General features: G+C 36.2%; 1 protein-coding gene across 1 annotated transcript in view; it reads right to left on the bottom strand.

The window, feature by feature from the left end:
* The window catches only part of LOC131032438 (tubulin-folding cofactor B), a 188,294-nt gene extending 177,390 nt beyond the window's left edge, over positions 1-10,904 (bottom strand). The window contains exon 1 of the mRNA XM_057963410.2: positions 10,405-10,904. Within this exon, the coding sequence (XP_057819393.1) occupies positions 10,405-10,506 (102 nt within the window). The 5' untranslated portion in view covers positions 10,507-10,904. The remainder of the gene's footprint in view (positions 1-10,404) is intronic.
* Between the last annotated feature and the right edge of the window lie 4,972 nt (positions 10,905-15,876).

Raw genomic sequence — 15,876 nt, 5'->3', positions numbered from 1 at the left:
GGTTAGGCCCACTTTTTGGCTCTAGATGGCTTATGAGACGCAAGATAGGATTAGGCCCACATTCTGGCTCTAAATGGCTTATAGCGGCAAGATGGGGTTAGGCCCACTTTCTGGCTCTAAATGGCTCATGAGCGGCAAGATGGGGTTAGGCCCACTTTTTGGCTCTAAAAGGCATATGAGTGGCAAGATGGGATTAAGCCCACTTTCTGGCACTAAATGGCGTATGAGCGGCAAGATGGGGTTAGGCCCACTTTCTGGCTCTAGATGGCTTATGAGCGGTAAGATGGGGCTAGACCCACTTTCTGGCTCTAGATGGCTTACAAGCAGCAAGATGGGGTTAGGCCACATCCTGGATCTAAATGGCTTATGAGCAGCAAGATGGGATTAGGCCCTCTTTCTAGATCTAAGTGGCTTATGACCAACAAGGCGAGGTTAGGCCCCCTTCCAAGCTCATAGGAGCAATAAGGAGGGGTTGGGCCCCCTATTGCAATCTCCTCTCCCAACTCTATGATGATTGACTATTGAGTTAAAGGGATGATGCATGAATAGGGAAGGTGGATACAAGCACCCCACTAGGTAGATCACCCCGAGTGGATGTCCAATGTGCCTACCACTAGGGCCGAGCAGGTGACTGTCCGTTCTTGGGCTTAGTGTTGGGATGGCTTCGGGCGGACCTATCATGCTTCCTCCTCTAAATACTAATGCGTTGGAGTACTAGGGTAAATCTATGGATGCATTCTAGTCAAAGAGAAGGAATCTAACTTTTTGTGTTTTATGTGTATGCTCTATGTTTGCATATATTTATGTGTATGCTTTGTGCTTTTATATGTATGGTCCATGTTTGGTTCATACTTGATGTGCTTTCAGCAAGTTTATTCCATGTGTGTTTCCAAATCCATTTCATATTGGGAATCATTTGGAACACTCCATGATCATTGCTTGAGGACAAGCAATCTTGGGTGGGGCGGACTGTAATGTCCCCATTTTGAAATAGGATTTAATAGAAAATGCTAATAATAAAATTAAAATATAACAAACTTAAAATAAAATTAAAATTAAAATATTAAAGAATAAAATTAAAATAATTAAAATGTGGTTATGTTTAATGAATGGTCAAAAGGCATGAAATAAAAAGTTGTGTCCCTCAAACATGAGAAGAAAGAAAGAGGAAAGAACAAATTTTAACGTCCACGAAGCCAAGAATAGCCTATGGGACAGCCTGTCCAATCTGAACTAGCTTCTGAAGATCAGATCAAGAAAACTTCATTTGAAAGGGGTGATATGGAGAACGGAAGAAAGAATGCAGCATGTGAATCAAGAAAAGATTAAGGGAAAAATGGGGAGTAAATAGGGAAGTGACTCTTTCAAAAGGGTAGAAATTATGAACGGTTGTACTCTTTCAAAGGGTGCTAATTGTGAGAGCTTGTGACTCTTGTCAAAAGGCAAACATGATGAAGAGGTGTGACCTCTCCCTCACATTGGAAGATATAAAGGGGAAGAAGGATCAAATGGCATGGAGGGAAGGAAGGGAATTAGAGGAGATCTAGAGCAGATTTAGAGTAGAAGTATATGGAGGGATCTGAAATAAGATTTGAGAAGGAAAGAAGAAAATATGATATGCGAATCTACAAGAAGAAGATATGCAGATCTTAAATGGGATATATACAATTTTGAAAAGCAGTAAAGACAAATTTGAGAAGTGAGAATAAGAAGTGAAAGGGCAGCAGTTGTTGCCAAACAGATGTATATTTTCATAACCAAAGGGTGTGACCCTTTTTCTCCATAAAGCATATAAAGTGAAGGAGACATAAAGCATATAAAGCATATAATATGAACCAAGGAGATCAATCGATCCATTTGAGGGAGCATCGAACTTCATAACTGATTTCAAAATAATAAAGAGAGGAAGCCAATAGAATTGATAATAGTAAGGGCATTTAGGGCAATCCCAAAAGGGGGGCATTACATTGACAATGATGGTTTATCTTCTTGGCTTGGAGATCTTGGTCTTACTTTGGTGTTATTAACATTTCGATTGTATGTGTGTAGACCTGGATGATCTTCAAATTAGAAGGTTTTATCATGATGCTTGGAGAGCTCGGTATCACAGTTCAGTGGGAGCTTTGGCAATGATTGTGAATTCATTACTTGGTGATGGATGATCTTCTTTAGTGTTTGAAGATGTTTTGAGGAGCTCTTAGATCCTGTTGCTGCAGACAGGTTCTTTCACATTTGCAAGTGCATTGTTTGGAGATGTTGACATTTTGGTTAGCCATAGAGGACTCTTGGAGTTTTTGGTTGAGGTGTCAAGGTTTTTTTAACTTGTTGGTTTTGACAAGTGTTTCTTGGTTTAGAAGTGTGATTGATATTGCATCATGGTACACTCTTGATTCTAGATTTGAGTTTTGACATGATACAAGTTTTCTCGAGACCGGGATGTTTGCATTTATTGCATGTGATCTCCTAGGAGGAGATGGTTAGATCATGATGTCATGGTTATGTTCCTAATTTTGTTTTGCAGATGTGTAGTTGGAACAATGAAAGTTAATTTAGTGTGGTTCTCTTGGTATTGAGTAAGGTTCTCTTAGTATTGAGTACTTTGATCACTTGCTTGATTGCCTCACGATGATGCTATGTTGCATTTTGGAGTTTGGCATGGATTGATCAGTTATAGATGCTCATGGATACTTGGAGATATTGCATCATGGTACACTCTTGATTCTAGATTTGAGTTTTGACATGATACAAGTTTTCTCGAGAACGGGATGTTTGCATTTATTGCATGTGATCTCCTAGGAGGAGATGGTTAGATCATGATGTCATGGTTATGTTCCTAATTTTGTTTTGCAGATGTGTAGTTGGAACAATGACAGTTGATTTAGTGTGGTTCTCTTGGTATTGAGTACAGTTCTCTTAGTATTGAGTACTTTGATCACTTGCTTGATTGCCTCACGATGATGCTATGTTGCATTTTGGAGTTTGGCATGGATTGATCAGTTATAGATGCTCGTGGATACTTGGAGACTTAGGTGAGGCTGATGTTCTCTTGTCTAAGAGACATTTGTTGAGACAATCGGTGGTTTGAATAGGAAGATTAAGGATCTTTCACCTTGTTTAGACTCGAGAGGAGATTGTTTTTTGAGTGAGTCATGGTGACTTGGTTATCTTGGAGGAGCATTTTAATTCCCCACTCTTGATCTCCTCAACGGTTTATCATTTGAGAGTTATTGCCCATTTCTACTTTCATATGAGTTATCTTTTTGTGCTTTATCTTTCATAGATATGGGTCTTGACAGTTTGAGAGATGTTATGACATGGTTATCTCCTTGTGCATATTTGTTACTATGAGTTGATTATGAGGACCATAGGAGATGTTGTATTGGGCTGATCACCTGATATGAAAATGGTTAATTTGAGTTTGATCTTCTTGGTGTGAGAGGCTTTCATCCATGTTAGTTACATGATACATATTTATGTTTGATCTTGGTGATTGAACGGGTTGGGTGTTGTTATGGCTTTTTCTTTTGGGGTGTTGTGAAGATCATACTTGACACAATTTCTATTTAGAGGTGTATTTAGAAGGACATTCTACAGGGGTTGATTGCAGTGTTTTTCTCTTTGTCTTGGTTACCCTCCTGGATGTTTGGATTCACACGACATTGGTCTTGAGGTTTGGTTGGAGCTATGGTGATCACTAATTTGTGGTCATGTGTTGTCACTTGTTCTTTTGGTGATTACATGGAGGTTCTTATTATCTCTTTCCATTGTTGGGTGTGCAGAACTTGGGAGAGCTTTGGGGACTTGTTGAGAGAGATGTTTTTGCAGAAGTTTTGTTTGCAGGCTTAGCATATCATTGTGGATGTTTCTTGGTACTACATGATATTGGTTAACACCTTCTATGTGATGCTATCGGTAGACTCGATATGCCTTGGTTATTTTCAAATTTGAATTACCCATGCAGTGTGAGTTCCTAGATGTGGATGTTCTTCATTGACAGGTTTGCACATGGAGCTTGTTTGTGGTTTATGGGTTGGATTATTTTTTCATTGGCATGGGTTTACTGATGTTGTTAATACCTTAGAGGTATGGGTGATTGGATGGTTTAGCATTTGTTATGGCTGCTTTTTACATTCATGTGGGTTTCTTCAGTTGGATGTGAGCAATCAGCTATGGATGTTGTTTTGACGGGTTTTTTGAACATTTGTGTTTGATCTTGTTCCTGGAGAATTTTTAGACTTCAGAATTGTGTTTTGGTAACAAGTTTGAAGTTATATTGATACTTCTATAAAGCTCGTGAGTACAGTGGAAATATGGCAGTATTCTGTGGTTTGCATAAGACTCTTGACGGACCTTCAACAAGTGGGAGAATGTTGGGATTAAGGTGTCTCAACCTTTGAGTCCTAACATTGATAATTAGTTTAATTAATTATTTTGGCCACTTTGGAGTTCCTATTTTTAGGGGATTGAAGTCAAAGATTTCACGTTAAGATAAAAAACAAATTTGACAATCTCCTAGGTTTAGAAGAGAGACTTGTGCAATTTTTATTCCTGAATGGGAAAAGAAAAGAGAGCATTTTTTTGCTTTTAGCTTTTCTTGGAGGCTAAGTTAAGGATTGAAATGCTTTCCTTGAAGATTTACACCTAAGAAAGAGGATAGCTTTGTTTGGATATGCAGGATGAAGTTAGAGGCATTGATGATGTGCTTTATTCAGCTTTTTTGCTTTGTTGAAGATGGAGTTGCTTTCTTTCACACCTAGCTCATTTATTATTGAATATTTGTTGTATTATTTATTGTAGAAGGGCAGGATGATTATTACAAACCCACTGTTATGTTGTCAGATTTCCTCCAGAGAAGAGCAAGATGTAGTCTCCGTGCTAAGGCTATAAGCTTGCAAGTGTATTGTAAGATGGGGTTTTTTATCTGAAAAGGTTTTTCCCATGTATATTAGTGTTTCTTCTCCTGTCTAATTCTTCTTTCCTTCATTCTTTAAAGTATTAATTTATATGCCGTTATGCTGCTGAAAATTACATAGATCTGTGAGCTGAATTATCTCTAAGGGTTAATGAGATGGGAAATTGATTATGTCTATTTCCGCTTTAAAGGCATAGTAGCGTGTTCTTGTATCATAACATTAAACATTTAATCAAAATAAAAAAGGATACTGAAGGTTCACATTGATTCTCAAAGGTCCTTTTGGGATGCCCTTTTCCTTTCACACTTTTCCTTCTTACTTAATTGCACTAAGAATTTTTCTCCTTTCCTTTCCTTGTTCCTATGCTGGACAAGTTTCAAGCACCTAAATTTTTGCACCATTATCTTTTTGATGGCATCCTTTGCAAGTCTTGCATTTGCACTAACCTCCATCAATCAATCACTCCTAAAGCCTTCTACACGTCTCCTTGACTTCCAAGAAAACTTTGTTTGCATTGTCTTTTCCAATTTGACTACATATACTTGACACAACACCTTTTGAGGTACCGCATCTTTGCCTACAAAACACTCAACAACTACAACCTCCACTTCCCTACTCTCCTTATCACTCTAAATTGCTCTGGGCTCATCATCAATCAAGGTTCTATCTCAAATTTTTTCTTTGGATTCTTCAAAGGATTCAACATATATCGCTTGCCATTTTTACAAGACTATAAGTGTTCACCCTAACCGTCTTGCACTACCTTTCTATTAAATCACCAAGGCCTCCCAAAGGGGACATGACAAAAATCTATGGGCATGATGTTGCACACTTACACCTCTATATGTACCAATGTTAAAACTCACCGACCATAAAGCGTGTCCTACCTACAATCAAGATTCCTTATAGGTGTAGGGGTGAACCTTTCTCTTTAGCCCCAAATTCTCCACCATCTCAACTAACACAAGATTGTCACCACTATTAACTATCACATTGCAATATTTTCCTCTTAACTTGTAATTGTGCAAAATAGCTCCTCAACTACCTTGGCTTTAATATCCTACTCTCCTCATCATGACCACTCTTTGTGCATAGGCTCTTCCACTCTATCAATCCATAGACTCCTTAGCTTCAACATGTGCAGCAATCTCCTTCCTCTTGCTGCCAACAAACTTTGTTTGATATCATTCACTAGCTCAATTTCCTCATCCACATTGAAAACAAGTACCACGGAATCCCCTTCCATGACTTTTAGTTCCTCCTTGTCTCTTCCTTGAGCCCGTGCTATCATGCCTATTTATGATTCGCTTGGGGAACTTCCTTCCTTTCCTCCTCAACCTTGCTAAAATTTCTCAACTCTAGATCTACCAATTCCACCTTTTCCTCTACCATTCTTTTGCTCCTTCCACTTGAGTTTTTCCTCGACCTTCAAAGCATATTGGTAAGCTTCTTTGAGTGGACAAAGCCGCAACATATGCATCTCCTCTTCAATGGTAAACTTGAGACCATTTACATATCGCACCACATTTTTCCTAGTTCAAACATTATGTCCAAATTTCATGGTTAACTTGTAAAATTCTTCAGCATGCTACTTCACACTACTGCAAATTTTGAAACTTCTTAAGAAGGTCCAATTGGTAATCCCCTAGTAGGAACTACGTTTCAAATTAGTTTGGGCAATTCTCACCCTTTGTGAATCTAATATGTCTTCAAATTCAAAGAAATCCATCTTGGCGATCCAATAAATTAATTCTTCCTAATTCAACAATCCAAAAAAGCACGGCACCTTCATCTATGTGCCTTTCTGATTTTTAAGACGTCTCACAATGGATAATATTTTCTTTGCCACTCTTTGCTTTCTATAACTATGACTCCTTCCATCTCAATGTGGTATGCTCTTTCAACATAGTTTGGGCAATTCTCACCCTTTGTGGATCTAAGATGTCTTCAAATTTGAAGAACTCATCCATCTCAACAATCTAATTAATTAGTTCTTCCTAATTCAACAATCCAAAAAAGCACGGTACCTCAATATATGCACCTTTCTGATCTTTGATATATCTTGCAATGGTCTCTCCTCTCTTGCATCAACATCCAATGCTTTCACTCACTCGTGTTTCTCTTCTTCACCTCTTTCCTCATCCTCCAAATCATGAGTGTCCTCCTACTAGACAAACCCTCTACAATGATATGCTTCCATTGCATCAAACATTCATTGTATTACTCTCAACAATTTAGTCATTTCTTCTAGTTTTCCAGCCACATTAATGATTCCAGCTCAGCCACAACATGCAACTCTTCAATAGTGGCATTGTCATCTACAAGTCAAGAATTTTGTGAGTGCAACTATAGGTGACGCCACACATAGATCAAGCTTCCATGGATCCTCAAAAAATCTTCACATGACATAAAACACACCTCACTCTAATACCATCTAATGCAAGGCAAGTTTTAAGAACCCAATTAAGGATTGTCAAACCAAGTAGCACAAACACATAATCAAACAATATATTTTTTGTGGAATTTCAAAGAGAGAATCCATACAAGGTGCAATGGCCAAATACAGTTGATAATAAAGTTTTGATATAATTTTGTCATTAGATAGAACAATTCTAGGAGCGATGAAACACAATCATAACGAAGTTGAGGAAAAGCTTATTTATATGCATCAGAATTGGGACAATCTGCTCCCAATTTGGCACAACATTCAAATTATAAATTACTAGCTCTACATGGAACAATATGGGCATGGATTCTTTGGGGCACATTGGGGACAATGGTGCCTATTAAGGCCCAGATCTTGAGCTATGAAATGGTCTAGTGACTTGGTTTAAAGCTAAGGATTCGAATTTACATACAAAACTAAGCGCCATCAAGGATGCCTTCATCTTGAATAAGCGTTTTCTCTAATAGAAGCTCAATGTTTGAGAGAACAAATAGTGTAACAATAAAAGCATGTATAAAGAAGTCCTCGAAAATAGCAGATGAGAAATCAATCTCATGTCACAATTGCACAACTCAATCTACCATGGGGAGATCTTGCAAGAGCCTTTTGTGAAAAGTGTGGCAAGATTGCCAAAGCCAAATCCCCTTGCACTAATGCAATATCATCTCAGGAACTAAAGAATGACACGGAAGTGAGCACAAACTCTATCTCCAAACGCACATATAGAAACCTAAAAAATAGTACAAAACCAAGAACATAACCAAATAAATTTGGTTGATACAGAATTGTTGTTGGCCAAGGATGTTCCTACATCACATAATTATGGTTAGAATGAAGAATACCTCTGGTAAATCCAATTTAAGCACAAAACCAACCAATCACACAATAAATTTTGGGATGGCCAAGTAACGTACCTTTCTATGATGAAATGTTAAACTATATCAAAATTCATTGTAAATTGAGAAACTTAAATTGCAAATGTTGGGCCTTTTGAATAATTGTTCTCAACTATAAGAATACAAGTGGAACTTTAACAATCTCAGTGAAAGCCGACTCAAGCCTTAGTTTTATGGTCCTATCCACCTAGCAACGTTTGTAATATATTTAAACACAGCTAATATATGATCACTCATTAAGCTTTTAAATGTTTAAATTTAAAAAAAAATCCACGTACCTTAAATTGACGATTTGATTTATGATATAATAGACAACATAGAAAAGGACAATATGAAGAAGCAATCTTCACAAATAGATTTGCAAACATAACGAAAGTGGTCACATGTCATATTTGAGAACTTTCGCTTGCTGTGCAGTTTGGTTGCTTCAAGTAGAAGAATTTCATATAAGTTTCAAAAATGAGAACGAGTTTTTAAACTAGATAGTTATGAAATTTTGACTGTCACTCTAGTTTAGAACCCACCTTGATTTACAAATTTCAGTAATTAATAGATCTAGACGTAAGTAAGGAAGTAACATTTTTCTACGATGCAAGAGATACCATAGCGGTAATTTGTTCAGTTTACATGGATATTAGCATCAAGTAGACTTAATAGATCATGCTGCTAGACAATTGCATACTTACTATAAATTTTGAAATACCTCTTATCTTATGTTGGCAACTCATGGCTATTATATTCCTTAGTCGGCTATATACTTCCATTTCTGCTATGTGTGCGCATATGCTAAATATCTCTTAGCTGTTAAAGAACCCAAGCTAGACCTGATTCATGGTATCATTGATAAAAAGTATGAGAAAAGTTTTATGTCAATGTACGAAGACAGCAATTTCAAGGGCCAAACAAGTGATTCAACACCACAAAACAAGAGGCGAAAAAAAAATATCAGAATGTCAGAGAAGTGGGAGGATCCGAAGGCTGTGGAGGTATTTTCTTGCAGTTAATATTTCATACTAATCAGATCCCAATTTCGTAAGCTGAGGTAGATGTCAAAAGTAGTGCTGAATTGTTGGAGAGAGACCTCATTTGCCACGAAGGATAGGAAGCTAGACTGTACATAAGAAAAAAACATAAAACTTGGTTCTAGACTGCTAAACGTAGAACTTTAGTATTAAAATTATTCACTTAGTGAAAATCCCACGAAAATAAAATACTGAAAAAAAATGAATAATTTTTTTTAAAAGAATAGAGTCAAACTGTCCAAGCCATCAATAATCAAAAGTTTATACTTTTTGAAAAAAAGCTATATAATTAAAATACAATTTAGCAGCCAGTCTAATAGGCATGATAGGTGCAATGTATCCTGTTCTCCAGTGATCTGCGCTACAGGACTCTGTTCTCATATCCCTACTACATGCAGTACCCATTATGGATCCAGCTGAATGCATGATGTCCAGCACTAATGCTGATACTAAAATTCTTCCTGAATGATGAGGATTTTCCTGAGGCACTCAAAATTAAACCTTTGCTCTATGGACAGACAGAAACTTGCCCGCTGATCAAACAGGGGAGAATAAAAAAGCCAATAACATACTATGCATAGGCTTGTTTTTTTAGAGTTACTATTCAGTAGCCATGTGAGTGAAGGTAACTGTTAGTTGAATCTGTTGGCCACAAACGCTTTAGTATTCTACGGTTGGCCCCACAACAAGATGCCACCTGGGGTTCCTTAGAGGTGTTTTATTTCCACCCTTTGCAGGAGAACAGTTATCGTGGAATGTAATTCTGCTGATAAACAGAAACCATGTGGTACGAACAATGAATCTCTCAATGCAATTAATGACAATGCTATTAAAAAGAAATTGAAAGAGAAACTTCAACATCTCAAGATCTTTTAGCTCTACATCCATGATCAACATTTTGGACTAATACGTTATATCACATATATAAGTGGATATCCCATGAAATTGAGTATTTTGCCCTTAACTGATTGCCCACCAAATAAATACCTGCCCAAACCCACTTTCTCCTGTGCCAGACTCTTAACAGATATGTTTGCATTATGTTTAAACCAGACAAGTATCACAGAAATCAAACAAATAACAGGTAATACCACATAGTATTAAAACATAGAGTTGTCGATACCCACGTGAAGGGAAAAGCGCATCTCGTTAAAATGATGCTTAAGATTAGAATGAGTAATTCGAAAGCAGGTTGTTTCATCCCCTGCATTTTGCAAAACAGATGCCATCCCTTATGCCTTCAACGATGCCTGTAACCTAATCACACTCGTTAGCCAATGTTCCAGCCAAACTAACCAATTTTTTCCCCTAAAAACAGCTTCTCCTTATCGAATATTTTATAGCATTGACACTGAGTGAATGTCAAGCTTACTATATGCAGGTATGGAACACCTGTATTTTATCCCAAATTGAGGATACAATAAATGGTTAAATCTGTTCAATACGCCAATGAAGCGACGGCCTGCTCTCAAAAGCTAAAGAGCAGAGCTCCCATAAAAGAGCAGAGAGGGAATTTTAGATCTTTTTGAAAGATGAAAGAAAGAATCCCGGTTCGAATTTACTTGGGCACTTCATTGGGAAATATATGTACTTCGAAAGTATTGTTTTCAAATTATCGAAACACAGTTGAAATGATACACGGGGAATTTTTTTAAAGTTGTAGTAGCAACTATAATATTGTAGATTTATGTTAAATAATTGAATATAATAATTAATTAGCCAATATTCTAGCCAATCATTAATTTCTTGCAAATAAGATTTTGAGGTAAAATTGAAGGCAAAAATACGATTTGGAGGCAAAATTGAAGGCAAATAAAAAGGAAGGAGAAAATAAAAGTGAAGTCACGTGTAGGCTAAGAAAATTGACCTCAAGACCTATATGGAAAAACCCAAAGCTCCTAGCCAACTACACCACCCATTTAGGCTTCAAGTTGATTATTGTTATAAATGTGGATACTAGTAAAAATTAAATTGTATTGAAAATAATATTTAATTAGATTTTGATGATAAAGAAATATTGGTGGTTTGTCAATATTTTGTATTTTTTTATATAATCTAAATCAATATCTCTTAATCAAAAATTTATTGTTTGTTGCATCTACATTTGTAAAACTAATCTCTACAAATGCACATGAGATTTTCTACATGGAAATAACCCTACAGTTCACAAGTTTGACCTTACTAATTCTTGTTGTTTGTAAATTATTTTGTCTCGATCTCTAATATATATAGGCTTGTAATGGTTAGTTGTGTTTACAAATACCTTTGGAAATTAATTAGATTTAAGGATCAAATTCTCCTCAATTAAACTCTTGGATGGGCCAACTTTGCAGATTTGAACTTAGAAGATTTGAAGATAAGAAAACATGTGGTGGGCCTAGGATGATGTGCTCTAGCTACACTAATCATCTAGACTAAATTCTTTGTATTCCTTTTGTAAATTGAAGTCTTCATGCAAATAAAATCCTAAATGATCCTCAATGTTCTAAGTGGTTTTGAATGAATAAAAGAACATCTTTGAACACAATAACCAAGTGCACAAATCAATATAAAGTATGTGAGGTCGACTAACAACAGTTAGTGAAATTGTTAACTAGCGATTATTTTAGTGGCCAGTTATTCAAATTGATGCCTCGATCTTTGGTAAATATTATCAAATGTAAGAAGGGCCAACTCATCGTGATTTTACCAAACATTGATTTGGTGATTTTAAATTCCCTCTCATTATTTACATGAATCATTTATAATAGATGTCTTTGCCATGATAATTTGCACATGAATGATTGTTGATCACCTATATTTTATGATAAATGTTTCACTTATATGCCACATTTGCATTACCTTTAAAATCTATGCTATTGTTGGGGTCATATTTGTCATGAAAATTGCTACCCATGCTTTGGACCTTAGTCCTAATTACTCAATATTTGCATCCACCATTTTATAATATTGTGAATTCGCCATATTTGAGTTCACACAAATATCATGTAAACTCTCAAATGGTTATTTTACACATTTACTTTCCATTCTCAATCGTTTTGTCCTTTGTTTGGTTTCTTCTATGCCTAATGCCTATTTTCTATCTAGATCTACATTTTTAATCACCCATTCTAATATATAAAGTGTGAGTATTGTTGAAATAGGTGTGTCATACAACATGTAATTACAATGGTTTGTTTATTATGTATGCATTAAATTTATTTGTAGGTCCCCATTAAAAAGATTGTGTTAATATGACTTGGCCATTATATCATGCGTAAGTATTGGTATAATGTGTGCAAGAGAAACTATTGTTATGTAAGATGTGTAAAAAAATATATGACGCGTGTAATAGCATGTAAGAGAGAGCTTACACTATTGACTTGATTTATTGGCCAATTTAGGGTATGCTAAAATGACATGCTATAAGGCATCTTTGAATGGAGATAATAGAGCCAAAATAGAGTGCCTAAGTTGAGAGGGGGTTATGACACTATCTAAATAATTATGACAAATATAAGAGAATATCCAAAAAATAACTTTGAGACCCATCTTGGAATGGGGTGTTATATTTTGACTTGGGATTTGAGTCTTCCTAATTACCATTCAATGGTTTCGTAGTTTGCTTGTCATATATATTAGATGCTTGGGATCTAGTATGTATGGGTTATTTTGTGAGTATTGTTATGCTACCAAAATCATTTTAGAATTATTTTTCTCATTATCCTATGAAGCATTAAGCCTACTTTTTTATTTTAGTTATGTCAGTATTGTTAATAAATTGTTAAGAATGGAATTGGTTTAAGATCTAGAGGCTAGGTTTTTGCTTCGAAAGGTTTTCCCAGGATAAATATTGACATTTTGTGAATATTTTTATGTAATATTTATTTATAAATTATTTGATCATATCCTCTATGCATTTCATAAATCATGCCTTTTGGAGTGGGGGTGGAAATATATTTGATTGCCCTAAAGTTTGATGTTTGGCAATTAGTTGTGGATGGTAATGAAATACCTAATAGTCCTCTATGAGACCAAGGCAAAAAGAAGGCTTGTGAGAATAATGCCAAGGCAAGGGATGTTATTTTATGTGTTTATCTAATTCTAAGTTTGTGAAGATTATGCATTCTAGGATAGCGAAGGAAGTGTTGGTTAAGTTTCATAACATCTATGAAGGAGAGGACAAGGTCAAACAAGCAAAGCTTCAAACCTACCCAAGTCAATTTGAGTCTAAAATGAAAGAAAAGGAGAATATTGCTACATTCCTACTCCAAGTTGATGAAGTTGTCAACTCTATCAAAGGACTTGGTGAAGAAATGAAAGAGATCATGACTATGAAAAAGGTCCTTAGATCCATTCTCCCAAGATTTCATGCAAAGGTATCTGTTGTGGAAGAAACTAAATATTTGGATAAACTAACTATAAATGAGTTGCATGTATTTTTTGTTGGGATTAAGTGTCTTGACCTGGGAAAATCCGAACATTGATTATTGAATTTATTTATTAATTAATTATCTACAAATGTCTAGTCATATAGCAAGACTCGCAGATTTTGAGGCACCCTACTTAGTGATGACTATATGACACATTTATTGCACGTGTGGAGGTAGGCATCCCACTTTGACGATATGTTGAGAAGTGTCATTTTATGAGATTTTTATGACAAAATTCTATGACACGCATATGATATCCTATGACCAATTATATGATAAAATGAACAAATGATAGAAGATACCTTTGCATTGAGAAGTTGGATGCTCGAGTTGGGTTATGACAAGTTGTAAGATAATCACCTAATACTAGTTAGTTATGATGGATTCTAATATAACTATTGTTGGACACACCACAAGATTGAGGTTGGGGGAGGGGAGGCGAGGGAGAGGGGGGAGGGGGGTTTGATCAATCCAAACCTCAAAAATACTTAATTCTTGATCTTCAAACTTTAAACCTCAACCATAAAATCGCAGCATAAATAAATCATGAAAGCACAAAGCACAACAAACACAAGAACACTAGATTTTCGCGGAAACCCCAAGAAGGAAAAAACCATGGTGAGAATCACACTCACAATATGAATATAATTTATTACAATGTTGCCTCCAAAACCCATTGGTCCTTAGAAGACTTGCCAAACTAAGGTGCACAACCTTAGGGCAAGATACAAATAACTCGCAAACTAAAACATGTTAACAAGGAAAGATACAGAAAGCTACCAAGAGGCTCATTATCTTTCGATGGAAAAAGGAATAGCTGAATTGAAAAGAATAAGATCTCATGATCATGAAATTGTCCTTAAACCACTATGTCAAGCGACCAATATCATGGCAAACACATTTAACTTCAAATACTATCTTAAAACATTGTCATACAGAGGATATCATCATCAAAGCTCTTCATAATTGATTTTTGCACAACTCCAACATCAAATCTACTTGCAAACCATTAACATATGTTGCCTATCAATTCACACTCTTCACATACAATCATTCACACATCGACACTTCTTTATATACAAGATTAATCGTTAAAACCCTTAACTAGGTTGACCACAAATAGAATTAACAATATTACATAAATTCAGCCACTTTGATCCACTCCAAAAGATAGAGAGTACCCAAAAACATCACAACACATCCTTTCTGAATGATTCCAATGAACTACACATGCTAACACCTCCTCCAAGGTCAACATAAAAAAAACCTATAGATAAACATTAAATCACATTAACCTATTGACCCAAAAATAAATATCCAATGCGGATCTACACACATCATGGTGAGACCCAAAACATTAATCAAAATCATTCTCCAAAATGAACCTAGACCAAATAGTATAATCCAAGTAGGATACATCACCACAGTTAACCAAAAACCAAACTAGCTGACAACACAAAACTCAGAATATCATAAATCCAATTGCCAATCAAAGCATCACCTACAAAATGAACTAGAACACTACATGTGAATTCAGAACCCACTTTGTTCATAAAGGGCCCTTTTGTTTTGAACTCCATGGCCCCTATATTTTATTAATAAGTAAAAGGGCCATAGTCACAAGTTAATGTGTGTTTGCCACATGTTGGCATGGCATGCAATTTGGATGGCCTTCTTTTTGTTTCACCGCAAAGCCCCGCCTGAATGCCACGTGGTGTTCCCCTTTGCTCCTTGCGACATTTGTCTGCAGTTCAAAAGGAAGCCATTTGGAAAACACGTGTCTTCTCTACAGGGCATTTGAGGTTACAGTTTTGTTCATGAAGAAGACTCCTCATTCTATTGTCGCATGTCATTTCAAAGTAGAAGTGGGAGACTCCACGTGTCTATATAACGGAAAGAGGAATGCCACCTATAAAGTGCGACCAGTATGCTAAGATTTGCTAACCATTTTTAGGGCGATGTTCCTGATGGTTCTAAGGGCAGTTGCGATGGTGGTTTTGATATTAATAACGGATGGAGAGCTACAAGTCGAAAGCGGTTATCGCTTTCAAAGGATTTGATGACCTTGCAGACTAGGGATTGGCAAGTTGGCACGAAGGTGTTGGGTGTTTCTTTTTTTTGTTTCGTAGTAGTGGGCATTTTGCCTCTCCTCTATTTAATTCAAAATGCTTGTAATATGAAGGACTT

Source organism: Cryptomeria japonica, chromosome 11, assembly GCF_030272615.1.
Source record: "Cryptomeria japonica chromosome 11, Sugi_1.0, whole genome shotgun sequence".
Taxonomy (NCBI): domain Eukaryota; kingdom Viridiplantae; phylum Streptophyta; class Pinopsida; order Cupressales; family Cupressaceae; genus Cryptomeria; species Cryptomeria japonica.
Note: the sequence above shows the minus strand (reverse complement) of the source record. Positions and strands in the feature narration are given on the sequence as shown.